Consider the following 24,016-nt stretch of genomic DNA (forward strand, 5'->3'; position numbering starts at 1 on the left):
GGTTTACATGGAAACAAAGTACCTTAATGAGTTGCCTTAATACCCCTAGAAAACTGAGATTAAATGCATTTCACTAACATTGATATCATATCACTTTGGGGTGATTTTAGCTTTAACACAGTTTTTACTAGTTCAAATATTAATCTTCTGTCACAAGCTCTGGTCTCTGATCGGGTAACTCTGATCAGTTTTGAGGATGCTTGCAGTGGGGAGTGCAGGCTGCTCCACTGAATTAGGTTAAGCCATCATCCATTCTGTAGCCCGTGGGTTAATGAAGTTTTAATTTGTCTGTCTTTGTGAATGAGGAGAAGTAGAGACTGATCTTGAATGCAAATACAGATATTTTAAATCTGTTCTGGTCTAATCATCCAGATTGTTCTGAGAAATCTTGCAGTGCTGAAATGGGGCCATGTCACAGGACAAGTCGGAGCTTCAGACAATCCCTGTCTTAACCTCAGATTTTGGCAACAGTTTCAATTTAAGAAATCATTCTGGCCTGCAAGTACTAAGGATGGCAGTTCGGTTCTATTTATAAAATGAATTAGTTATTAAACAGACAGGAGATAACAGACAAAAGATTTTAATCAAAGTTACTGCACAGTATAAAACTGAAAGGAACTACTAGTAGATTACAGCATGACATAAGCCAGTGCATGACATTAAGGTACCTATATTAAAGCTAGCGAAAGAAATAGTATTGCTTAGGGTCAAATGTAATTTACTTCTGAAACGATGACAATGTGCACAGATTCCTTCACTCAGCCTCTGTGGGAGTAACCGGGAAGGAAGCATCGCTACTCACGGGAAAAACTCCACACATTTCCATGGAATGTGTTGAGGATTTCTGCTTTATGAGAGTTTGGTGTAGTTTTTATAGTTTGTAAAGTGAGGTGTCTGTCCGTGAGAAGCCCAGTTTATCTTCCAGATCTGACATTGACAGTAAGATGTTTATTGGCAGTTGGGAGATGCAAGACCAGTGTTAACTGTGGTGCCAGAAGTACTCACTACAAGACAGCTTGTCCTGTTTGAGTTATCTGAGTGGTTAACAAGCAACAGATAAGCTCTTGTGGGGGGCAAGATGCCCTGCTACAAGACAGAGATCGCTGAAAAGAGAGTAAGAGATGAACTTTCCTGTTCTGTCTGTGGGTTTCAAGTCAGAACACATCCGTGTGTTGTTTGAATTACAAATGAACCACTTTTGGTTACAAAGTAATGAAATCAGAATCGTGCATGTCTGCACACTAATACTCAACTACCTTGTCTACATCTTTTGAAGTGTATTTATGAGATTTGGGCTTTTCCTGTAACTTCTGTTTGCCATTTCACTTCTGTCACACTGCTGTGATGGTTAGGAACATTGGTTAATTCTTTATCATATCAAGAAAGGTGTAAATAATGAAGTAAATGTCTTCCATCACATAATTTGAAGGACAGTGATAACCAACAAGCCAAATTTGTGAGTTGTGAACCTCCACACTTGTTCATGCAGATTTTGTGTTTCCTCTACAAGGAATAATGGATTCATGTCCATCCACCTGCCTAAGTTGGCAGTGTCTTACTTGGCTGCACCTTTAACTACTTGGTGGAAATGCCACCAGAAAAACAATTGCAGGACTGTATAGGAGTGTGTAGCATGTCTATAAACAAAACTCTCCATAGATCTGAGGGAGTAGTAAATAACAAATTACCATTCATTAATTGAAGTAATTTCAATGAAGTCTGGCTTAGGTGATAGAAAATCAATTTTTTTCCAAACAAGCATTTTTTCTTTTGTTTTCTTCCTTGTTTATTTCTCTCTCTTGCTATTTGAAATAGATAATTTTATTGCTGTGTTTCACATGGCCACAGTAGTGCTACAGTCTTGCAACAACTTAGAAATGTACTTGCGTTTAACCACCTACATCAGTATTTGTGAGAACATGGCCAGCAGGTTAATTACTTTTGTTAGTTGATTGGAAGAGGCACTAGGTTTTTTCAAGGGCTTGATGCCTACCAGCTATATTTGGAAATTGTTAGCAGCAAACATGAAAAAATGAGAGTTATTTTAATTTTTTTCACACATGAGTGTCTGATAAATGTAAAAAAATAAAGTGAATCCCTTCTTCTGTGTTCACAACCCCTAGAAGTTTTAATTACTGAAAAAAGCAGGCATAGCTATTCATGCATTTTGAAATGTTACTGGAGCTTTGCCAGCTAATGTAAGCCAGTGTTGCTGAAGTGATTTAACTAATTAATAGGTTGTTACAACATTTGAGTAGAATCTTGCACTCAAGTCAATAAAACTTAAGGAGGAAGAAAACACTGTTGAGTGCATGAGTTAATCAAGGACTTAGCACTCTGAAAGACCAACTGGGTCTTAATAGAGAGAAGACTTAATCTTGTAAAAGATAAAATTGGGCTTTATGGGCAGCTGGTTCAGGTAGTGTTTTTACCTTCTGACTTCTGTGTGTCACTGCAATAAAATGACCCTATATGGAGTAATTATGGATTAGCAGTAATTAATTTAAAGTCCTTGTAATTTAGATTAGTTTCCAATTTTCTCATTCAGGGATGATCTCTCCACAACTTTGCAAAACAATTGATCAGAAATTGATCAGACCATATTTTTGTTGCAAAAACTGTCCAGAATGGACAAAAAGCATACCTACTCAGAGATCAGTGCCACAAAGAAGTCCTTAACTCATCACTCAGTCATTAAAATCAGTGTTGAAGAGCTTGACTATCCTGGTTGCATGTTCACTTGTGGGGGATCTTCAATAGGAATGGAAAGGAGCAATAGCAGTAACCATCACTTGAGGGATGATGTACTCTCTGCCTACCTCTGTCAGACCTGTGTGATACCTGGAACTTGGGAGCACAGGACAGGGACTGTGCATAGCTTTGCCCCAGACACCTTGACTAGCCCTGTTAATGTCCCCTGAAATCAATGGGAGACAGGCACCTAAATGTTGAGCCCCTCACAGCTCTGTGCCTCAGTTTTCAAGGGGAAGTTCTGCCCTCTCTCTTTAGACTGGGTATGTGCTATGGCAGAGGATCATCCTCTCCTCTTTCTGCACAATGGTGCCAGCAGCATGACTCCTGGAGTTTGTAATAGAGAATGGGAATATAAAATTTGGGATGGAAGTTTTTAAAAACAAACTGTGTAGTGCTCTTCTTTATAATAGCATCTGTATTACAGATCTGCCAACAAAGTACTAATACTTCATTCTTGTTTCTTATCTGAGCCCTGTAACCTATTAAACAAGACCATAAATATAGTCATCAAGAAAAATAGGCTTAAGTTAAATGTTAAATTGTTGCAAAAATAAAGAATAATATTCCTGATTAATTTTCTTTGTCAAATAGTACCATAACTGGTGTTGAAACTTGTTACTTAATCAAAGAACTGTCTAAACTATGTGCATTTACATTTTAAAAAATTAGAACACAATTTCCCCAGAAGATAAATAATTATGGTCCAATTTTAAAAGTGTATCTTTAATTGTTAGAACATACTTTAAATAGGAGCAAGTATGTACCAATTAATTATAACTTAGAACATTATTCTTAGCTCATTGTAGAGCTTTATAATTCACTCTTGAAAAAAAGAAATCCCTGTAAAGGCACAGCACGATTTTAATTAATTTTTTTCTAACTCTTTATTTTTTAACTTTTTCTCCCAAAATGTTTAATTTTTAAACAAGCTTGGCTAGCTACATATTTCATTCTCACCATCACATCTCTTAAGCAAGAAAAATAAAGTTAAATAAATTGGATCAGTATTCAAATTAAAGCCATTTAAAGTGATGCTCTCAAACGTTTATTTCTATTCTTCTGAAGTATCCATCAATCATATTAGCTCTTTAAAAATGAGAGCAGCCTTGAAGGCACATTTGAGGCTTCACTGACAACAGGATGTGTTCTGCAGTGTTACAACCTAAGCAGTACCAAAATAATGGTGATTTTATCCACTTGATTCGGTTAATATAAGGGGCAAACATCCACATGCTGATCTAGTGCCTTGGAATTGCAATTTTCCAGGAACCTATAATACTAAAAAACCTGTAGACTGGAGAGATTTCAGATAGTTAAATAATGATAGAATATGTGCCCAAAACGACTGGATGAGTGAGAAAGCAAAAATTCCCACAAATGTGGGACAAAATTCAATTAGAGGACTCTCTGTAGGGGCAATAGTTAAAGAGAAATTACTTTGGGGATATTTGCGTTTTCATAAGCAATTTTCATTTCCACAAGAGGAATCCCCCTCTCTACAGTCCTGATTTCAAGCCTCTCACAGGAGTACTTTGTAGTTTTTCATAGCTGTACATTTTGCAGTTTCTGAAGGTAAACTTTTTACAAGCAGTATTTGTGCTTGATGTCTTGGTTTGTAGGGGCTGATTTTTTTCACATTGTCCTAATTAGCTTATAGGTACAGACCTAAAACCTTCCCTGGAGCAGTTGATTGTATGATATTGATTACATCTGCTGCAGCACTGCCACTATACTGCTACTGATTTGGTGGCAGTAGAGTTTTCTTAGCAAGGAAAGTGATGACATCTAGGCTATGATCATGGGATCAGCTCCATCATTAGTCTTAAGTCCTCCTTCCTTCCCAGAGATGCAAATCATCCTGTGCTTACTGTCTATGCTGCTGCTAAAAGTGCTGCTGTTGGCCCTTAGAATGTAAAAAATGGACTAGCTGGGAAAGCCCTTTGAATTGATTTGTTTTACTGTAAATTTTGAAAAATGTAAACATCACAAGTGAGAAGTGCTGTCTGTTCTGGAGTTAGACATCCACTTCTAGGTACATCTGCTTCTGTGTCTGTACTAGGCAAAAAAAAAAAGGACAGACCTTCCAGCCCACATTTCCTACCTGTATTAATGGCACAATCAACCAAAAAAGTATTACCTTTTCCAGCTGCTTTATAGTTCCTTACAATAACTGTTGGCTGAACCATATATCTTGCAGTAATCCAAAGATAATATTTCTGCTGTCAAAGCTCTGAAAGAACTACATGTGCTTCTAAAAAAAATGATTTAGTGTTTGTGTCAAGACATAAAGTCCTTCCTTCGTTGAAGTAAGGCTTGACTGTGTTCATCTGTTCTTCATATTCAGGTATCATATGATAGGTCAGATCTGGGGCAATAGGTTGTTTGGTCCCCTAGTCAGGATAGCACCCCTTAGTCCCTTTTGTTTAGTGTATGTTCTTACAGCTGCTGTCAGTGTATTAAATCCCATATTAAAATTAAAAAAAAAAAAAAGACATAAGCTAGTAAGAAAGTTGTGTTTTAAAAAAAAAATAACTTAGTGATGAGAAAATCGGGACACGATGACAGTATCATTTAATGTTCTGTGCAGAATGTATATGTACATGGCTGCATTTTTATGTTACTGTAATTGCTGACCCAAAGTTTTGAAAGAGAGTTGCAGTATTAGAAAGCTTTATGCCTCATTCTCAGTTAATATAAGTCAACACAAAGGCAGTACCTGAATATCTTTCCATTTCAGTGTTAGAATTTTTTTCTGGAGAATGAATAAATGGCAGTAGAAAAACCTCTGTTCTTGATTGGGATAGCCCAGTCTGTGATATAAGCCTTTGGTGAAATCCTCTTATAATTAAAGTATTGATGGAAACGTTTTTTTCCTGTTTTGTGTAAGTTCTGATACCAAATTTTACAGCAATAATTTCATTTTTTGTCCCACTGTATTACTGCAGACACAACTTTATTTACTTCTAGAATCTCTAGAGATCTTGAATACGAAGTTTCAGAGGAGTTTCCACTCAAGCATTACCAACAAAAAGAGGAATGCTTTTTCCTGAAAATCAGAAACATATTACCCTAAGAAATGTCTAACTTTACCTGTGGGAATACCCTTTGGGTCACAAAAGTTTCAACTTCTATGCTTGTATAGGAAACATAAAGCAAAGTAGGAAATTGAAAGTCCGGCTGAAACCTTTTTAGAAGAAAACCGTACATATGCACATACTGTACTAGATCTGAATTTGTCATTTAACTGTAGTTTGAATTGATATTAATTGAGCAGTAATCACAGTTTGCAACCATCCTATGGCACAGCTGGTTTTGGACTGGTATTAATATGCTGAAATAATTGATCAGATCTTTCTATTTTCTTCACTCCTGACAATATCATGTTTAAGTATCATTGTCACAGCATATCCTTTCTTACTTGTGTGTTACTATCTGAAGATGAAGCACTTTTCAGCACAAGGAGGGAGGAGTTTCTGGCTGATCAGGTCCTGTTGTAAAACAGTGCAAGGGCAAGAAGAGCAGATTTGGCATAGAGCCCAGCAACAGAGTGATAACATCCCGCACTAATTTGGAGAGCTTATGTTACCTGTAGGTTATGTGACACATTATGAGTTGATGAACTACATCACCATATTTTATAGTCTCCTGACAGTGTGACAGCATTATGAAGAGAATTGCAAGCATGTGTTATCCTTTAGAAAGCCCATTGGGATGGCCTGGAAGATGTTGGTGGCAGTAAAGAGATGCAAATGTAATTTTCAAAAAATCCCATTACTGTTGGACAATAATTTTGAACTCTCATAAATGTTCCTCCTTTTTATCCAGTATCAGGAGGCTGCTTATTTACCACAATGCTATTACTGATTTCTTTTGTAGAATCCCTCTCAATGTGAGAGACATCGTCTACTGTACAGGAGTTTCACTGATGGATGAAGATGTATGGGAGTTCATTTGGATGAAATTTCATTCTACCACAGCAGTGTCTGAGAAGAAAATATTATTAGAAGCCTTAACTTGCAGTGATGACAGAAACTTGCTCAACAGGTAAAAAATATTCTGTATTTGAATCTGTTACTAATAATCACTTCAACAGTTATGGATCATCACTTGAGCTTTCATCTAAATGAAAGAAATTTGCTTTTCAAATACAGGCTTACTGTCTGTTTAAACCATCTTATGCTTTTGCATTAATGCATATGAAAACTGACACATATTCTCTTTTCAATTCCAGACTTTCCTTTGTTCACTGGAAATGTTTAAAATCCGTAATAATTATTGGTATTTTTTTGTTATCATGTCCTTTATTTAAATGTCTTGACCAGTCTGATCTTACAGATTTTATAAAAATGCACACGTGAAGTTGCACTCAGCTTTTATTGAAATCTTTTTACATCAAGATTTTTCTGATTCGTAAATGCGTCCAGTGTTTGAAATCATAGAAATAAACCACTGAACTCACTTGGAGACGTAAACAATTCGGCAGTGATCTTTTTCTTCTGAGAGTTTTCTGATGGAATGATGTTAGGCAATGTGTTTGTGAAACTAAATGTTCTTGTTTCTCCCACTAGACTTTTGAATTTGTCTCTCAACTCAGAAGTTGTCCTGGATCAGGATGCAATTGATGTGATAATCCACGTAGCTCGAAATCCACATGGAAGGGATCTTGCTTGGAAGTTTTTCAGAGAAAAATGGAAAATACTAAATGCTAGGTAAAGATAAAAATTCTCAATTTATTTTCATTTTTTTATCTTGATATAATTTGTGTAAGTTTTGTATAGGTACATTCCTGAATCTAGTGCATTCTCTTTTAATCCATAAATAGAAATGTCTCTAAATATGAAATACCTACATATGAGTCATAAATGCATTTATTCATGGCTTATCACACACACGCATAGAGACATTTGTCTCTTAGCAATCATCTGTATATATATTAGTGTATTGTGTCTATGCTTATGATAATGAATTCTATCTATATGTCAAGTGCTGCAGTTCTATTTCTGCGTAGGTAAAAAACAGCAGTTCCCAAAGGAATTTTTCTGATTTGAAGTCGGATAGAAAAAATAATCTTTTCAAAAATGTTATTTCAGCTGTGGAAAAAATGCACCAAATCCTTTTTGAGACATTTCCATTTTCAAAAGGATGTTAATGTAGTGTCATCCCCTTTCTTTCGACTCTGTGTTTCAGGTGAGTTTCAAGTAATAGAGGAGCAACATTTTGAATTAAAAATAGATGAACAGAAAGGAGACAAGGTTGCTCCTTACACCTGCTTCTCTTTCTCTTTGAACGAGTGCTACATGCTCCTACTCTGAAGCCCAGTCAACATTTAAAAATTCTTTTTGATGGAGATTTTGATATAAATTCAATGAATGACAAATTTCTGTAGTTCTTTAGGGACAGCCTGAGGGCCTGAAAGATTGCACAGCAGCTCGTCTGGTACTGACAGATTAAAAAGGACCAGGACTTGGATGAGGTCTGATTCTCAAAAGCAGGTGTCCAAGATTTTAAGGCATCCCATGCCAGGTCACACCTTTGCTGTTGGCAGGAAAGGCATTGGAGATCTGTTCCATTCTGGACTTGTGAGGAGCCAACTATTGTACCACGGAATATTTGAAATGGTATATTTAAGATGCTCTATTTAAGCAACTAAATCCCAGTGACGGATGAATACGGGTGAAAACTTCCTATAGGTTTCACAGCATCAAAATAAGAGTGAAAGAAACTAAGACACTGTGCAACTCTCCTAAAAATTCTGAAAGTTCTTCATGCCATTTTGGATAATACTTTATAGTCTAGTGGGATTTTAGAAGAAGTTCCTCTGGGAAAATAGATTTAAGCTGGAATTGGTTTTGGAAATTTGTATTGCAGGAGCACACTTTCTGAAAGCCATTTCCAAAAAGCTCTTAAGAGTGAAGAGTTTAAGAATTCTCTGCTTTTGGTGTGATTATTCCAGGAACTGGACTTTTACACAGAAAGTGGATGGCAAATGTATTACTATTATGCAACCCAGTGCAGACAGAAAATAATTTTTCAGGTTCCTCCAGGAATTTATCCAGAGTTTAGGCATAAAGCCATCATAATCTGTATTGCCACAAACACATATGCTGTATTTGTGTCCTGCCTTAGTAAGTATGTTTATCTGACAACCTGGCTAACACCTGTGATTTTAGATGTGAACAACGTTAAGCAGTGTAGACAAATAGAAAATATTTAACAAACTATGCCACATGCCAAATCTTTTGGGTGTTACAATTTTAAATAGCTTAACTTCATTTAGAATTTGAATTGTATTTATTTCACTTGCCTGGAATGGGTTACTGTGTAATCTGAATTCCTAACAATCAGTAAGGCCTCATCAAAGACCTTTTATTGTCCTTTTTAAAAATAAGAAAATAACAGAGAGTTTGTCTTTTTGCCCAACACTGTCTTTGTGTTACCTTCATTCAGTTTGATCTCCAAACACAAGTCAGAGCCACCAAAAAGATTGTAGCGGTTGATTTTTCTCAAAGTGACATCCAGTTGAGTTTCTGTGGATCACCAAAAGATTGAGCGCAGTGAAATGAAATATTTAATGCAAGCTGTACATATGTGATATATATTGAAAATAACATTGTTTTGTAATCATAGATTAGAACCTTTTAGGTGAGACTTTGAGAGAGTAGAATTAGTCTAATTAATACCTTGCCCCTTAACTGTTCAGTGAAACAGTGACATGATAGAATGCAAGGTCCTATACCTGGGTCACAGTAATCCCAGGCAGACCCACAGGCTGGGCAGAGAAGTGATTTGAGAGTATCCCTGAGGAGAAGGACTTGGGGTAATGGTTGATGAAAAACTCAGCATGACCCAGCAATGTGCACTCACAGCCCAGAAAGCCAACCCTGGGCTGCATCCAAAGCAGCGTGGTCAGCAGGTCAAGGCAGAGGATCCTGCCCCTCTTCTCTGCTCTGGAGAGACCCCACCTGGAGGGTTGTGTACAGTTCAAGTGTCCCCAGCATATGAAGGACATGGAACTGTTGGTGCAAGTCCAGAGGAAGGCCATAAAGTTGGTGAGAGGACTGGAGCACCTCCCCTACCAAGACAGACAGAGAAAGTTGGGGCTGTTCCGCCCAGAGAAGAGAAGGTTGCATGGAGACCTCACAGCAACATTCCAGTATCTGAAGCGGGCCTACCAGGAAGCCAGAGGGGGAGTCTTCATCAGGAACTGTAGTGATAGGACAAGGGGAATGGGTACAAATGGAAAGAGAGGAAATAAGTTAAGATATTAGGAAGAAATTTTTTACTGTGGGGGTGGTGAGACACTGGAACTGGTTGCCCAGGGAGGTTGTGGAGGCCCCATCCCTTGGCAGTGTTCAAAGCCAGGTTGGATAAGGCCTTGAGCAACCTGGTCTACCAGGAGGTGTCCCTGCACATGGAGGGGTGGGGGTTGGGACTGGATGATCTTTAAGGTCCATTCTAACCCCTTAATGTTCTATGATTCTATGATTAGGCTTCTGATTTGAGCTTACCACACTACCGCATTTTTAAAATGTAAGCTTTATTGTGGAATTATAGTTCAAGAAGAGCATGTACCTCTTGGAGCAAGTGCCAAGGACAGTCACAAAGATGATATGAGGACATCCTGATATGATATCAAGACATCCTGAGAGAGTTGGGAATGTACAGCCTGGGGAAGAAAAGGCTCTGTGGAGACCTTATAGCACCTTCCAGTACCTAAAGGGTCCTTACAGGAAAGCTGAAGAGGGACTTTTTACAAGGGCATGTAGTGGTAAGGGGGAACAGCTTCAAACTGAAGGAGGGCAGGTTTAGATTAGATAATTGGAAGAATTCCTTTACTGTGAGGTTGGTGAGGTATTGTTGGATAGGACTTTAGGCAACCTGGACTAGTGAAAGGTGTCCCTGCCATGGCAGGGGGATCGGAACTGGGTGATATTTAAGGTCTCTTCCAATCCCAACCATTCTATGATTCTATGATTCAAGTATACTATGTCCCAAGGCATCCTTTCCATACAATTATAATTTATTATTTAATTTGATTCAAAATTAAAATACTTTGTATGAACCAATTAATTTAATAAGGTGATATCTCAGTGGTATTTTCCATTTAATTTATTATAAAAAGTGTTGATGTTTCAGATAGTAAAATGAAATAGCTGAGGGGCACTAAATTATAACGCTATTTCCTCTTTCTTTTAAACACAGCATGTCAAGGAGTTAGAATTGCCACAAAATATTGTTAATCCCTCCTACCTTTACAGTATGCTTTTGTTCAGATTGTCCAGAACATATTGATGATGTATAAAGTCTTCAAAGTCACCCATATATTTTACACAGGTGACTTAAAAATTGAGGTGCCTAACAATTCTTTAGTAAGAAATCTGTGAGACTAAGACTGCTACAACTCTGAAAAAGAGAATTGAAAATACTATGCTTGACTTCATGTTATCTGAACATGCACTACCTTGTCTCCTAAAGCATTTTCATCGTGTGAGCATGTGTCTGTGTGTGAAAATTTAATACATCAGCTGCCTTTAAGAATTCCTTCATTCTCAAGTTTGAGAACTTGACAGTATTTGGGAAGGCATTTATATCTGTCCAAAGTAAATGGACTGTGCTGCCTCTCAAGTTTGCACAAGTGCAAAGCCTGCACAAACGTGGGGCACTGGAGGGTTTACAATTTGCAGAATGAAAGGTACAGTGGAGAGTCTGTGTCTCCAGAATGTTTCCAGGAAGTTCAGGCATGTAAGGTCCTGGTTCTGTTGTGCTGTTGTCTTTCCTATGAAGGGTGAAAAGACTGACACTTGTAAGACCAAAAACTTTTACTATTCATTCTTATGTTTCACACCTGCAGAATACTGTTTTGGAAGGTGACTTTTCTAGCATTTTTGCCAGCAGAGCTTCTACAGAAGTTGCTGTAAATGGCTGACTTTTTGCCAAGTATACCTAATGGGCAGTAATCAGCACAGGTATGCATGAAGCTATCATTTTTAGTAGAAGGAGTTCTGTTGCTTCTTGTTTGCACTGTGTCTACTACAGTAGACCGTAAGAAAAAGAAAATCCCTGCAGCTGTTTTTATGAGGTTGCTTCTCTAAAGTGGATTGGTAACCTTGTCAAAAGACCCCATCAAGAGGAGCTTCTAGCTTTCTAAACAGTCAATTATGTCTGAGACTGTAATAATAAAGGGCTTTGTTAGAAAGCCTAAACGTGCTTAAAGTACCATGAAATCCATACTTCCCATAGTTTGCCTCTGGATGTCTGTATATGCCAGTGTGACTGAAATTTTAGGAAAAGAGATGTACTTGCTGAAATAACCATGAATAATTCATTTATTAGTGGTCAGGGAGTAGGATTTTTGATATCCCTAACAGTGTTTCTCCTCACAAGAGCTCAAGATAGCAAGCAATGTAGTGTAAACCTTCCCTAAAACAGAATCTTCTCAAAGAGAACCTAGTTCCCTTCCCATCTTTCTATACGTCTTGCTTCGGCTGTCCTTCTCTTTCTTTCTCCCATTTGAAATAACAGTGGCTTAGAGTACCTAAGCATTTAAGGGTAATCAATTTGGGATTAACAGAAGCAGAACAGAAAGCTGTAACTGTGCTAGTTCATTTCACTTTGAATTTTGAATTCTTTCTATGAATCAGTCTGTAAAAGTGGACCATGAATTGAATTGTTCCCCCAGATGAACTCAATTTCAGTAAAGTCTATTGGTAATACTTACCTATGTCTGACAGGAGATCTGGATTCCCTATCTTAAAACCAGTCATGTTCAGATTAGCTAGATACTGTTTTGGACATATGTGCAGATATAAATAACTATTTGTCAAGTGCCTTTTACTATGCTGAATGACATCTAACTTGAACAGAAGACTTGCTTCTGGTTTCCAATGGAATTCTATTCCTCATGCTGGAGACTGAAAGAACCCCAAGTCCAAAAACAACTAACCCCACAAACTATTCCAATGTGAAATGTAAAACTTAAGGAGTGATCTGGTCAGTAGTGACGTAGATGCTTCATTTGGAGGATTGAAAAAAACTTGTGGAAAAGCAAGTGAATAGGCAGATTTGAATGGCCAGTTTCAAAGCAACTGCTTGCCAAAGGTCATTGCTGATTGCTGCTGAATATCCTTTAAATATTCCTTGCCCAAGCTTTCAAATTTTCATTCCAGGTTGGTTCTTTGAAGATGCTTCATTGTGGCCCAGGGGATTATTTTAGCAGTATTATTCTCTATCAGCATTATTTATTTTAATTATCAGGTACTGGAACAAGAAATTTGATTCAGTTCAGTTTTTGAGAGGCCATTTGTAATGTAGATGAGGTGGATGAATACAAAATGCAGAGAAGGCTGCAGCACATCAAAAAGTCTGATTTAATGGTACAGCTTGAAGGGTTCCTCAGAATAGTTCTCCATAGTTGCTGCTCTGCTCCTTCATTGGCACCTTTATTTTGGGCTGTATTTTACAGAATCACAGAGTCACAGAATAAGCTGAGTTGGTAGGGATCCATAAGGATCACTGAGTCCAACTCCTGGCCCTGCACAGGACCATCCCCAAGAGTCACACCATGTGCCTGAGAGCATTGTCCAAACGCGTCTTGAACTCTGACAGGTTTGGTGCTGTGGCCACTTCCCTGGGGAGCCTGTTCCAGTGCCAAACCACCCTGTGGGGGAAGAACCTTTTCCTGATATCCAACCTAAACCTCCCCTAACAAAGCTTCAGGCCATTCCCTTGGGTCCTGTCATTGGTCACCACAGAGAAGAGATCAGTGTCCCTCCTCTTCCCCTCATGAGGAAGTCCTAGATTGCAATGAGGTCCCCCTCAGTCTCCTCTGTTCCTTTAAGTGGAAGAGGATTTTGTCCTCTTCTCCTCTGGAGCACTCATCTGTGCCTGTAGTTAAACCCATTCTGCTTGATAGCATCTGACTTAATATTTACAAACATTTCATCCTGGAAGAAGGTCTCTGTCTAGGTTTTTAGCCTGAAATACCAGTACCCAGTTCCAGTGCTATTCCCTTGATCCCCCAAAATCAGTCCCGTGCCTTCTCCCTTGCTTACAGAAGATTACTTTCTAATTTTCAGTTGACCTGGATCTTGCAGTAACTCTGTGCATCTTCTTTTTGCCATTGCAGATATGGAGAAGCATTATTTATGAATTCGAAGCTTGTCAGTGGGGTCACAGAATTCCTCAATACTGAAGGAGAACTAAGAGAGGTAATTTTTAAATTACTTTTGACATGTGAGGCTGTATTCATTGTAAGCATGGAGCAGGGCAGGAACAATAATAAGGTTGTCCAGAAACTCTGGTCTCTCTGCTGGAGTCGAAGACCCAACTGCCTGTGCAGTTGGGTAGCACAAGGCTGAGGAGCAGATTGCAAAAGCACACAAGTGTGTAGAGGTGGTGTCAGGAGGGGGATTGTGCAGGCACTTCTTTGTGCTTGGCTGGATATGAAGGTTTGTCTTTTTCTCTTGACTGTTGGTTGAGAAACTAAAGATGAGATGTTTCTATCTGCATTAGTTTATGCTGCAGAGGGCAGTCCTTGAAAACATGAGTGTTGAAAGTAGAAGGTGCCAATGTGTTCTCTGTTTTTCTTACAGTATTTTCCATGTGAGAAAATCTGCTAACTGAATATGCTGTCCAAATCACACCACAATGTTTCAAATGCTAAGTACTTCTTATTTAGATGGGAAAGATTTCTCTTAGATTTTAACTCTAATCTCTAAGATTTTAACTTAACCTCACTCCTGGCTGGAGGTAGTTGTGCTACGCCCTTTTTAGCAGCTACTCAACGCTGCTCCAAATGGATCCAGTGATTCTTGTGCAGCACAATCACCATTACTCGAACTCTGATTGTGCTCTGATGTTTTGCATCCAACCATTTGTCTGCACTCAAGTCTAGTGGCCTCAGGAACTTAGGGAAGAGCCACAAGCCACAGGTGGTTTCCTCCCCCCAGGTGGGAATGACAGTGTTGGTCAGATTTGAGTATCTGCCCTGCACAAGGAAGCCTTCTTTACTCTTAGTTTCCACCTTAACAGTAGGATCAGTAAGCTGCCTGGTTATACTTCCCTAAAAGAAACTGGTATTGTAAACATTTTGGTATAAAAAGTACAGAGATCAGGTAAAATCTGATTTTGATAGTTTCCAGGTCCCTTTCACACTTTTAACTGTGATGGGAATGAGACAGTTGCAGAATCAGCCTTTTCAGTTTTGAGCTCAGGCACAGTGATGTTGCTGGAACTCAGAATTTAGTAACCAAGGTGAATTTGGTGTCACCAGGAAACAAAAATTAACTAATTATTCATAAGTGTTGCTAAAACCATTTTGTACAAGTCAACATAACCTGCAATCTACTCTGCAGATCAGCCTTGAAATCCTCACTTAAAAAGAACAATAATTGAAAACCCACCAGCGCCATTGGTTATTATAATCCAGGTACTGGTGCTATACTTCGAGTATACACAAGAACAGAGCAAGAGCCTTTTCAGTCTGCAGAAAAAAAGATCAAAGTTTTCTCATGAGGGAAGGAGTATGTTTCAGGCATTCAAGGATTGTCAAATGCATGCCCACTTGCTGTTTTGCCATTCTCTTCTCACTGTAACCATCCCTGCCTTTTTTCAGCAACTGACCTGTATTATATAATCAAAAGGGATCTGCACATCAAAATAAAATAAATGTGTTTTGAAGCTTGATAAAACCAAAAAATCAGGGCTGCCTTCTGCTGATATTTGCACATAAACCTTAATTAGAAGCAATTCCAGTGCTCCCAGTTTGGTTTCTTAGCTACAAATAAAAGTTTAGAGCAGCCATCTACACAGTGCAGCAGTTGAGCTGCAGGAGGGAGGGAGGTAATTATATTAATGTGATCCAGCACTGACATGTCAAGATCTTCCAGTGCAATGTGAAGCAATTGGATCACATCTAATTGACAGTCTGCTGTCTTAATACGTTTCCCATTAAATCTTTCTACCTGATACTGCATTTACTTCTATGGTGATTTTGGAAGTTTGTCCTAAATGCCTGGCTTATTTGTGTGCTGTGGAAATAGTTGCTTTCTTTAGTTGCTGCAAATTTAACCTGTTAACTTGTATTTCCAGCTAAAGAACTTTATAAAGAGTTATGAAGGGGGAGCTGCTGTCTCTTTCTCTCGTGCTGTGGAAACAGTGGAAGCCAATGTGCGGTGGCAAAGGCTTTATAAGGAAGAACTGTTCCAGTGGCTAAGAAAATCCTTGACACAGTAATCTGTCTTTTTAGCCAATCATTTAACATGACCCACTGCAAGAGGAAGAGGAGACATTTTAAAAGTGTTCAACATGAAAATCATGAAGACAAGATCAGATTGCAGGGATAAGGTTTTTTGTTTTATTGTTTTTTTCATTGTGGATTTTTCTTTTTACACTGAACTCTTGTGAAATTGTCAAGAAGATTTTCAGAAGAGAAGATCATGAGTTCTTGTGAAACCTAGTCCTCAATGTACACAACCAAACATGATATTAAGTGGTGCATGTAAATGTTGAAAAAAACCAAACAAAAAAATCCTTCAAAGACTATTTAGTGCATGCTTGTACTGTCTCTGCCTGTATTTTAGCATGCTTATGTATAACAGCCACATTTTGTATGTGAGTTCCGGTTACATCAAAGTTGGGCATTATACGAAGCACAAAGACTCTACGACAATCACTATTTCAATGAACAAAAGGAAAGCAAGGAAATGCAGAAGGCTTCCAGCTTGGGGCAGTATGAGATGTAAAATCAGCTTTCCCACTTGCTGCCAGTTTGTCTACCACTCAGATTGTCTCTAATGATTACAAAGATGCCAGCTCATTTTTTGAGTTACCAGTTGTATCTGCAGTCTTATATTTAATATTCCTATATTTAAATAAGCAGAATAGTTAGAGAGAAGAGAAAGAGAAGAGGGCCAGGAGTGGGGTTGAAGAGAAAAAATGAGAAGGACATCATCATTACATTATAATCATATACATTTGTTCACTGCTGATCGGTGAAACAGTTTCAACTGTGAATGTGTGCTGGGGCAGGAGCTTTGCATTGATATCACAGAATCCATGAACCACCTCTTCTCAGCTACTTTACAAGGCACTGATGCTCACAATGGGTCACCCAGGTCACCCAGACTGTGCAGTAATTTTTGTAGCTCATAGTGCACAAGTATTATAAATAAACATGAGATTCAAATGGAAATTAGGGAAAAGGGAGAATGTCTTGCATGCAAAGACTTAAAATTACCCAAGAGGGCTGTCTTGCATGTGGTAGACCAGTCTCTGTAGTGATTTATTATGATAGACAGGTCAGATTCTCTATATGGGCAATACTTTTGCAAATATGGAATCTACCATTTATACCATCATAGAAAAGTGAAATATGGAGAAAGTGAGGGGTATGTACATGTTTTTTTTTGTACTGACTCATAATGAGAGCATGGTTTTCTTTCTGTTCCCTTGTACTTCACACAGACTGTTGTTCATGAATGACATTTTTCTTAATCATGTTGGTTTCTTCTTAATCCTTAATCTGAAAGATCAGTGGAATTGCACAATGACTATCTGCACACAGGAGCTAAATGCTGAGGATGAAACTGGTGGGGGCCAAATACTCTCTGTCTACACTGTGAAAGAAAAAGCCCCAAGAATACAGTTTTCAGGAGTCAGATTGCAGCGGCTTCAGAGGTAGAATGTAGATCTGGGACAGTGTTTCTTTATCCTGTCCCAATGTGTCCCAACCATCTGACCACATCATGGCCATATACTTTGGGAACACATAGTCCACCAAAGTAGAGAGCAGCCCCTCTATCTGGTTGTTGCCCTCACAAGGCATGGAAATTATCAGCACGCTTTGCAGTTGTAGTTGCTTATCCCCCATAACTTATGTTAGTGTGAAAAGAGCCAAACCCAAGCATCTTCAGATATTTTCAGAGGTGTGTGGAGACAGTATTGCTTTCTAGGCTCTTGTTCCCAAGGTATTCTGCTCCTCAAAAACTAGCAGACACATCCCATAATTAAGCTGTTTTACCCATCTTGCGCCTGTCATTGTGTCCTTTACTGTCAGAGGGTGTTTGTGGATTGGGGGCATGAAATCCTTGTGTGGATAATTTGTTCAGCTGTTCGGTGCTGTGTAGCACATCAGCTTGACTCACATATAACCAAAAGAAGAGGGAATCCTGTGCTCTTGTACTGTTAACTCTTTGCCTTATAGTAAGCCCTAAACCTTTGTGCTATGTTGCAGTGCTAGTGAACCTACTGCCCAGAGACATTATCATGTCGAAGCTGAGTGAAATTCTCCTCCTCCTTTGTATTTTAGCTACCTCACAGGGGTGTTGTGAGGCTTGACTAATGTTAGCAAAGCACTTGAATATCTTCTTATGAAAGGCATTTAAAAGTGAAAAGTATTATTTTATGCGGTTGACCAAACTCAACCTCAATGCCAGTATGTAGCGTCACATTTTTAATTTCTACTGAGAAAAATCACATGCAGACTTTTTTTTATAATAAAAAAGCAACCCAAATGCTATTTAATATAACCTCTACCCTGTAATGAAGGCCAAAATGATGATATCCAAAGAGTGTTCAGGAAGCCAAGCCCTCAAATAGGAATTGCTTGGAGGATTTCAGAGAACGGAAGAGTGTGAAATGGTCTGTCCCTTTACAGTTTTATTCAATACTGTCTTTGATGACTTTTCTTTTCCAGAACCACAGATTAAACCGCATACCTTGCATGATGCACATAAAAGTTTCTGGTCTTCCCACTGATAAAGGACAGGCTAACAGTATATTCCAAAGTCAAAAGTTCATTACAGCCTGTGTGTTTTGCACAGTGCACAGAAATTTCCACTCTTGCTCATTTGAATTGAAGTTCTTGCACATTTAGCTGGTGTTGGATGTAAATTGATATTTTAGTGGCCTTGAGCAACTGGTCTACCACAGCTATCAAGCCCCAAATGTATATATTATATATACCTATTGATGTGTTGCTTATATTTGTTGTATTCTGATGTTAGTATTATTGCTCTAAGGTTGAACTGGCCTTTCCATTATAATTCTCTCTTATTTTATTTTTTATGTTTTGTATTTTGCTGTTTCACACTGAATCAGGATTAAATTTAAATGGATTAAATCTAAAAAAACTATAACTGTTTTCTGCAATATTCAAACACCCTGCATTTGATTATATGTCTTTAGAAACCTTTTTTTAAGAAGTTTCACACAGCTGTGTGTTAAAGAATAGTTGATTCCTCATGGAAAGTTCTAATACAGTCTGCTGAGTAAAGTTTATTTATCTTACTGATTTTCTTTCTCTTTTACCAGTCCTTTTCTTCCCTTGTCCATATCTAAAGATGGTCATCATGTTTGTGATTAGGAAGCCAAATGCTCCATACTTTACAGCATTTTCTAATCCAGCTTTTTACTTTGTCCTTTCTAGTGAGAAGAGATCATGCAAAATGTGAATGCAGTGTGGACATGGACCTGGGTATCATTTTATAGAGTTTTGATGAGGGTTGAATCTCTAATCAGCCTTTGTATGACTCAGGATCCTTTGTAGTTATTAATTGATATGGCTTCCTAAATCATATGGGAAGACATATGAATAGACATGATTCTATGCCAGCATAACGAAGTAGCTATTGTATTTTTATGAAATTGTCCACTACAAGTATCTCGGCCTATTACTTTGTAGCTGGTAGAATGATTCATGTATCCACTGCTAACAGCTGTTAAAATGGTAGTAGGCACTAATTGTGACTAGGGCAGAACACTGTGAAAACATTCTTCTGAAATGACGTCACTTCTGCTATTACTGGGAGTACTTGGACATTTATTATGATAAAAAAAACTTCATGTGTTCTCAACTATGTCTAAATTTGTGACCTTTGATTATCTTTTCAGTGAATATAGCAAGAATTCTGATACTATGTTGAAAACTGAAGGTGAATTTCGTGTAGCTTTTGGGCTGTTGTAGATATTTCACTGATCTTTAGAGTGCCAAAGGAAATACGCCCACTGATGCAATAGGGTGCTTTCACAGCAAAGATCCTGAACCATGCAATTAAATCTTTAGCAGTAAGTAACAAAAAATGAAAAGTGTGTATGTATGCGTGTGTGTGTGTGTGTAAAATCCTCCATAGAGATGCTTTTCCCATAAAAATCTATATTTGGCTAGAATAAAGTGAAGCTAGTATTTGCTGGGGAGGGTGCCTTTGTTTAGATACCTGCATAATAAGGTTTTGGTTTTCCACATGATCATAGATGATACTGAAAACAGACTTTGAGTCAAATGTGCAAGTTTCTCTTGGAGGAATATGGATGTGGGTTTGAAAACTGTTTATATATGTAATCAGCTCAGCACCCCTCCTGCTATGAGTACTCACCATGTCAGGCTGCCTGCCCTAAGCAGGATATATAGCCACAGTGTCAGTATGAGCATGAAGGAGTAAAAGGACCATCCAGGTGTGGGGCAGCCTGAAGAGAATCTGTTTGCCCAGCTATGGATGGAGCAGTCAGAAAACTGCTGGCTGTGTCACCTGCCACTGCTGCCAGACCACCTGGGTTAGGAAGGCAGCTGGGAACCACTGAAATGCAGAAAGGCTCCATCCAACTTTCTTTCAGCTGTTTGGAAGAGGCAGAAGGTCCCTTTGCTGAGTATGAGTTGTGGGTGATCTTCAGAGGTGAATGTCATTGCCTTGTGCTAGCAGAAAGCAAAAGTGCAGCTACTGAGCCTGCACTGCTCAGTAAAAAACATAAGCCATGAGCTCTGGCCACCCCAGCTGAAAAGTGCTGACCAAAATGTTTGTAAAGGTCTAGGATATTATAGTGTCCCTTCTTCAGAAGTATTTTCAAACAGTCAAATATTTGATTTTCAAGTATAAATAGGATCACAGACACTCTTTTTCTTTATGATGTTTTTGTTAATATTTGAAAGTGTATGAGGAGTTTCCCAGGCTTTTTTTCTAACAGGTGGTTTGGAAGGAAGTCACTACAAATTATTTGTGGTAAAAATTCTAGTAATAGTAGTAACTGTACTAACACAATTAAAAAAAAAAAATCACATGCCTGTGCAAACCTGTATGGCACCAGTGACTGTGTAGCACCCTTTTTGCATACAAAAATGTAAAAAATTGGCCACTTTGTTTCTCATATGACTGTGCAAGGTTCTGTTTGTCTTAAGACCAGTTCTGAAACCCAGTGAAACCACTCTGACTTGAGCAAGTAGTCCATGCTGACAGGAGTAATTTTTTTTCAGTGGGAAGGGGAGAAAGGATTTTTCACCAAAGTAAGGCCACATGTCCTTGTTGGAACAGAATTTAAAAATCAAGTATATTTTGAAGAATCTGGTTAAACTTGACTCTTGTCTTGTGTCTGTGCTGACAGTGGAGGGGGATTCTGAGCTTGACCTCAGAATATGGTAACACGGTTTAGGTTGGAATTCAAAAGACATATGGAGCCAGTTTCACTGAGATATGTTTAAGGAGAATCACCCACACGAGAAGTGCTGTGAGTCATAGCAAATGTAATTTCTTAGAAGAAAAGAAATTTATATTTGACCAATTTGTAAGTAGTGAAGTAAGTGTGACCTTGCCAAACTATTTCAGAATGCTTTGTTTATTTCATGTGTACCATTTCCTAAGAATATCAAAGCAATGTTGGTAGAGAACACAGGTGAGCAGCTTTGTGAGAGCAGAGGGGCTGTGCTTGAGCAGGCAGTCATGAGCCAGGAGGCTTTTGCCAGAGTGCCCCAGCATTTTCTGGACAGCATCACTTGGATTTGCCTGATCAGGATAGCCATGGTACAATGGACCAGGCCAGCAGCCAAGATGCAGTCTCAGTTCTTTGTGATACATTTGACTCCACTTAATAGGTTGGTATCTGTAATTTCAAAATAATCTGCAGCCAAACTGGTGGAGGGTATGTGGCCACAGAGCCTCTGTTGGTGCCCAGTGAGGTAGATCCATTGAAGTGACTGATGTGAATTCTGGCTGAGGATCTACCCCATTGCTCCCAAAACAGCCCTGGAGGTGGCAGCTTGGCTGCTGTTCAGGATGTTTTGTGCATTTGTATCTAGGTTTCAGTAGCACATATTGGATGACAAATGTTTTTTGTTTTCCTTTGGCTTTTCATTAGATTAATACTTTGTGTTTGGTTCCAATGTGATAAAGCTTTATAATATTTTTGAAGAACTGTAGAATACTGTATTGAGAAGGGTGTGGCTACTACCCTCTCTTTTTCCTGCAAACAACAGATTTCAGCAGAGATGGACTTTCCTGGACTTAGACACTCAGTGAAAAAAAAAAAAAACAAACTCTGACAGTTTCTAGTGGAAAAATCATTGTAATTACTGTATAACTACCCTGTATAAAGACAGCTTTGTTATAAGTGTAAATGTAACTTTGCTATGTTGTTGTTATGTTTGAGAGACAATAGGCTTTGGTGTGGGTAAGACATACAGCCTTGTAAAAACAGAGATGTAGCTCCCTGTCTGATGTTTTACTGAAAGGTGTTCAGTTGCTCTATTTTTGCAGACGATAAATATAAACTGGTTCTCTGAAAACTAACTACACACACATCAATGACATAAATGGATCATAATATTGAAAATAAAGGCTTGGTGATAAATTTCATTATTTTTCCAAAAGACTCCACATGAAAGATCTGTTGACACCTTAAGAAGAAAGAAGTCATCCTGTAGCTGTTAATGCTGGTTATAATGGATGAGTCCCTCTGTTAAGTCTCTCTCAACCTTAGATTAATTCGGAATACTGTCATTAGAATAACATATTTTTCCATCGGTTCTCAAATCTGTACTCTTTGGAATTCAGGTTTTTGTCATGTAAGAGGTGTCATGTAAATACAATTAACCAGTGTTTTCACACAAACGTCTCTTGGCCAGATCAGAATGCCATTTTCATATAGGGACAATACAGATGATTGCATTGTACCATATTTTTCTCTCTATGGACTATGTATACATGCATGTATAGCTTCTAGTTCTGGACATTTTGCTTTGAAAAAGCATTCATTAGTTATTTGTATTTATGGATCTTATTCAAACAGTTTTAACTCAGCAAAACAGTTGGATGTTAGGTGGGATGTCAGGCTGTGTTGACCAAGACTCAGCCACATATATAAATATGTAGGTAGTTCCACTGATGTCTGTGGGATTAATCACACGCTTCAAATTAATGTATATTCATTGTAAACTCATGCATATGACTGAACTAGTATTTCTGGAAAGTGATTGAGGTTGAAACCTGTTTCTACACGGGTTTCAGGTGCTGTATGATGATACGTTTTTGCTGAATTTAAAATCACAGCTTTATATCGAGCCAGCTGCTCTCTCTCCTTTTTTTTTTTTATTTTTTTTCCACAGAAAAGCATATATTTTGCATAGAGCAGGGAGGTGTTTACTGATTCTCAGTATATCTAAAATGCCATATTGAACAATGTTTTTCATTTGTTGTTTGGAACATTCTAGGATTTTTGAATAAAAGAATTATTCTTACAATGCTAAGTAGTGAATATAGAACTAATTAGAAATTGAAACATTAGCCAAATAAAATACATTAATTTCTGAGATCAGTGTTTTCTGTTACATGCCTTTAGAACTGATTACATAGATATGGGACTGCTGTGTGTTCAACATGAAATTTTTACTCCACTCTAAGGAGTGACTAAATGGATTTTTTTTTTAAGAGAAACTTGGTCTTCTGTATTTTAAGCAAAAAAAATTTGAATTTTGTCTCTCAAAATAAAATTTTGTATAGTAATGTGTAATTCATCACTGTCTTAATTTTCTGACGTGGAGACATAGCTAAGATAAATAATGCCTAGCTTTTTGATTGTGTTCCCATTTCCTTGAGATAACAGTTTAGTAATTCTGAGTAGATACACTGAGGTTTTACAATAAAAACCGTGCAAGAGAAGGTACTTTTTGACATGAGGAATTTTTCAAAACATACTGAAATGCTGGAACTAGTAGAAAGCAGAGAACCAAAAAAAAAAAAAACCAAAATCTGAGCTTGGAGATACTCTTAAGCACTTCAAGACTAACAGGGCTAAGACTGGTGAAGAGAGCAAAGTCTCTCTTTTGTGCTTTTCTAATTATGTTAATTTTGAATAAACAAAAAGATCTTTTCATTGGTAAAAGTAATTTCAACTAGAATGCAGTTCAAATTACTTTTTAATAGAGTCCTTGAATCCAGGCTATTATTTTCCTCTTTTGAAGAACAGTTTTCAGTGACAATGAGATGTGAAATATGTGCAA

At 38.0% G+C, this 24,016-nt stretch overlaps 1 protein-coding gene across 1 annotated transcript in view; it reads left to right on the plus strand.

Annotated features, from left to right (window-relative positions):
• The window catches only part of TRHDE (thyrotropin releasing hormone degrading enzyme), a 209,084-nt gene extending 185,554 nt beyond the window's left edge, over window positions 1-23,530 (plus strand). Inside the window, exons 16-19 of the mRNA XM_039570645.1 lie at window positions 6,631-6,798; window positions 7,323-7,463; window positions 13,880-13,961; window positions 15,844-23,530. Of these exons, the coding sequence (XP_039426579.1) occupies window positions 6,631-6,798; window positions 7,323-7,463; window positions 13,880-13,961; window positions 15,844-15,987 (535 nt within the window). The 3' untranslated portion in view covers window positions 15,988-23,530. The remainder of the gene's footprint in view (window positions 1-6,630; window positions 6,799-7,322; window positions 7,464-13,879; window positions 13,962-15,843) is intronic.
• The last annotated feature ends 486 nt before the right edge of the window (window positions 23,531-24,016 follow it).

This window comes from Corvus cornix, chromosome 1A, assembly GCF_000738735.6.
Source record: "Corvus cornix cornix isolate S_Up_H32 chromosome 1A, ASM73873v5, whole genome shotgun sequence".
Taxonomy (NCBI): domain Eukaryota; kingdom Metazoa; phylum Chordata; class Aves; order Passeriformes; family Corvidae; genus Corvus; species Corvus cornix.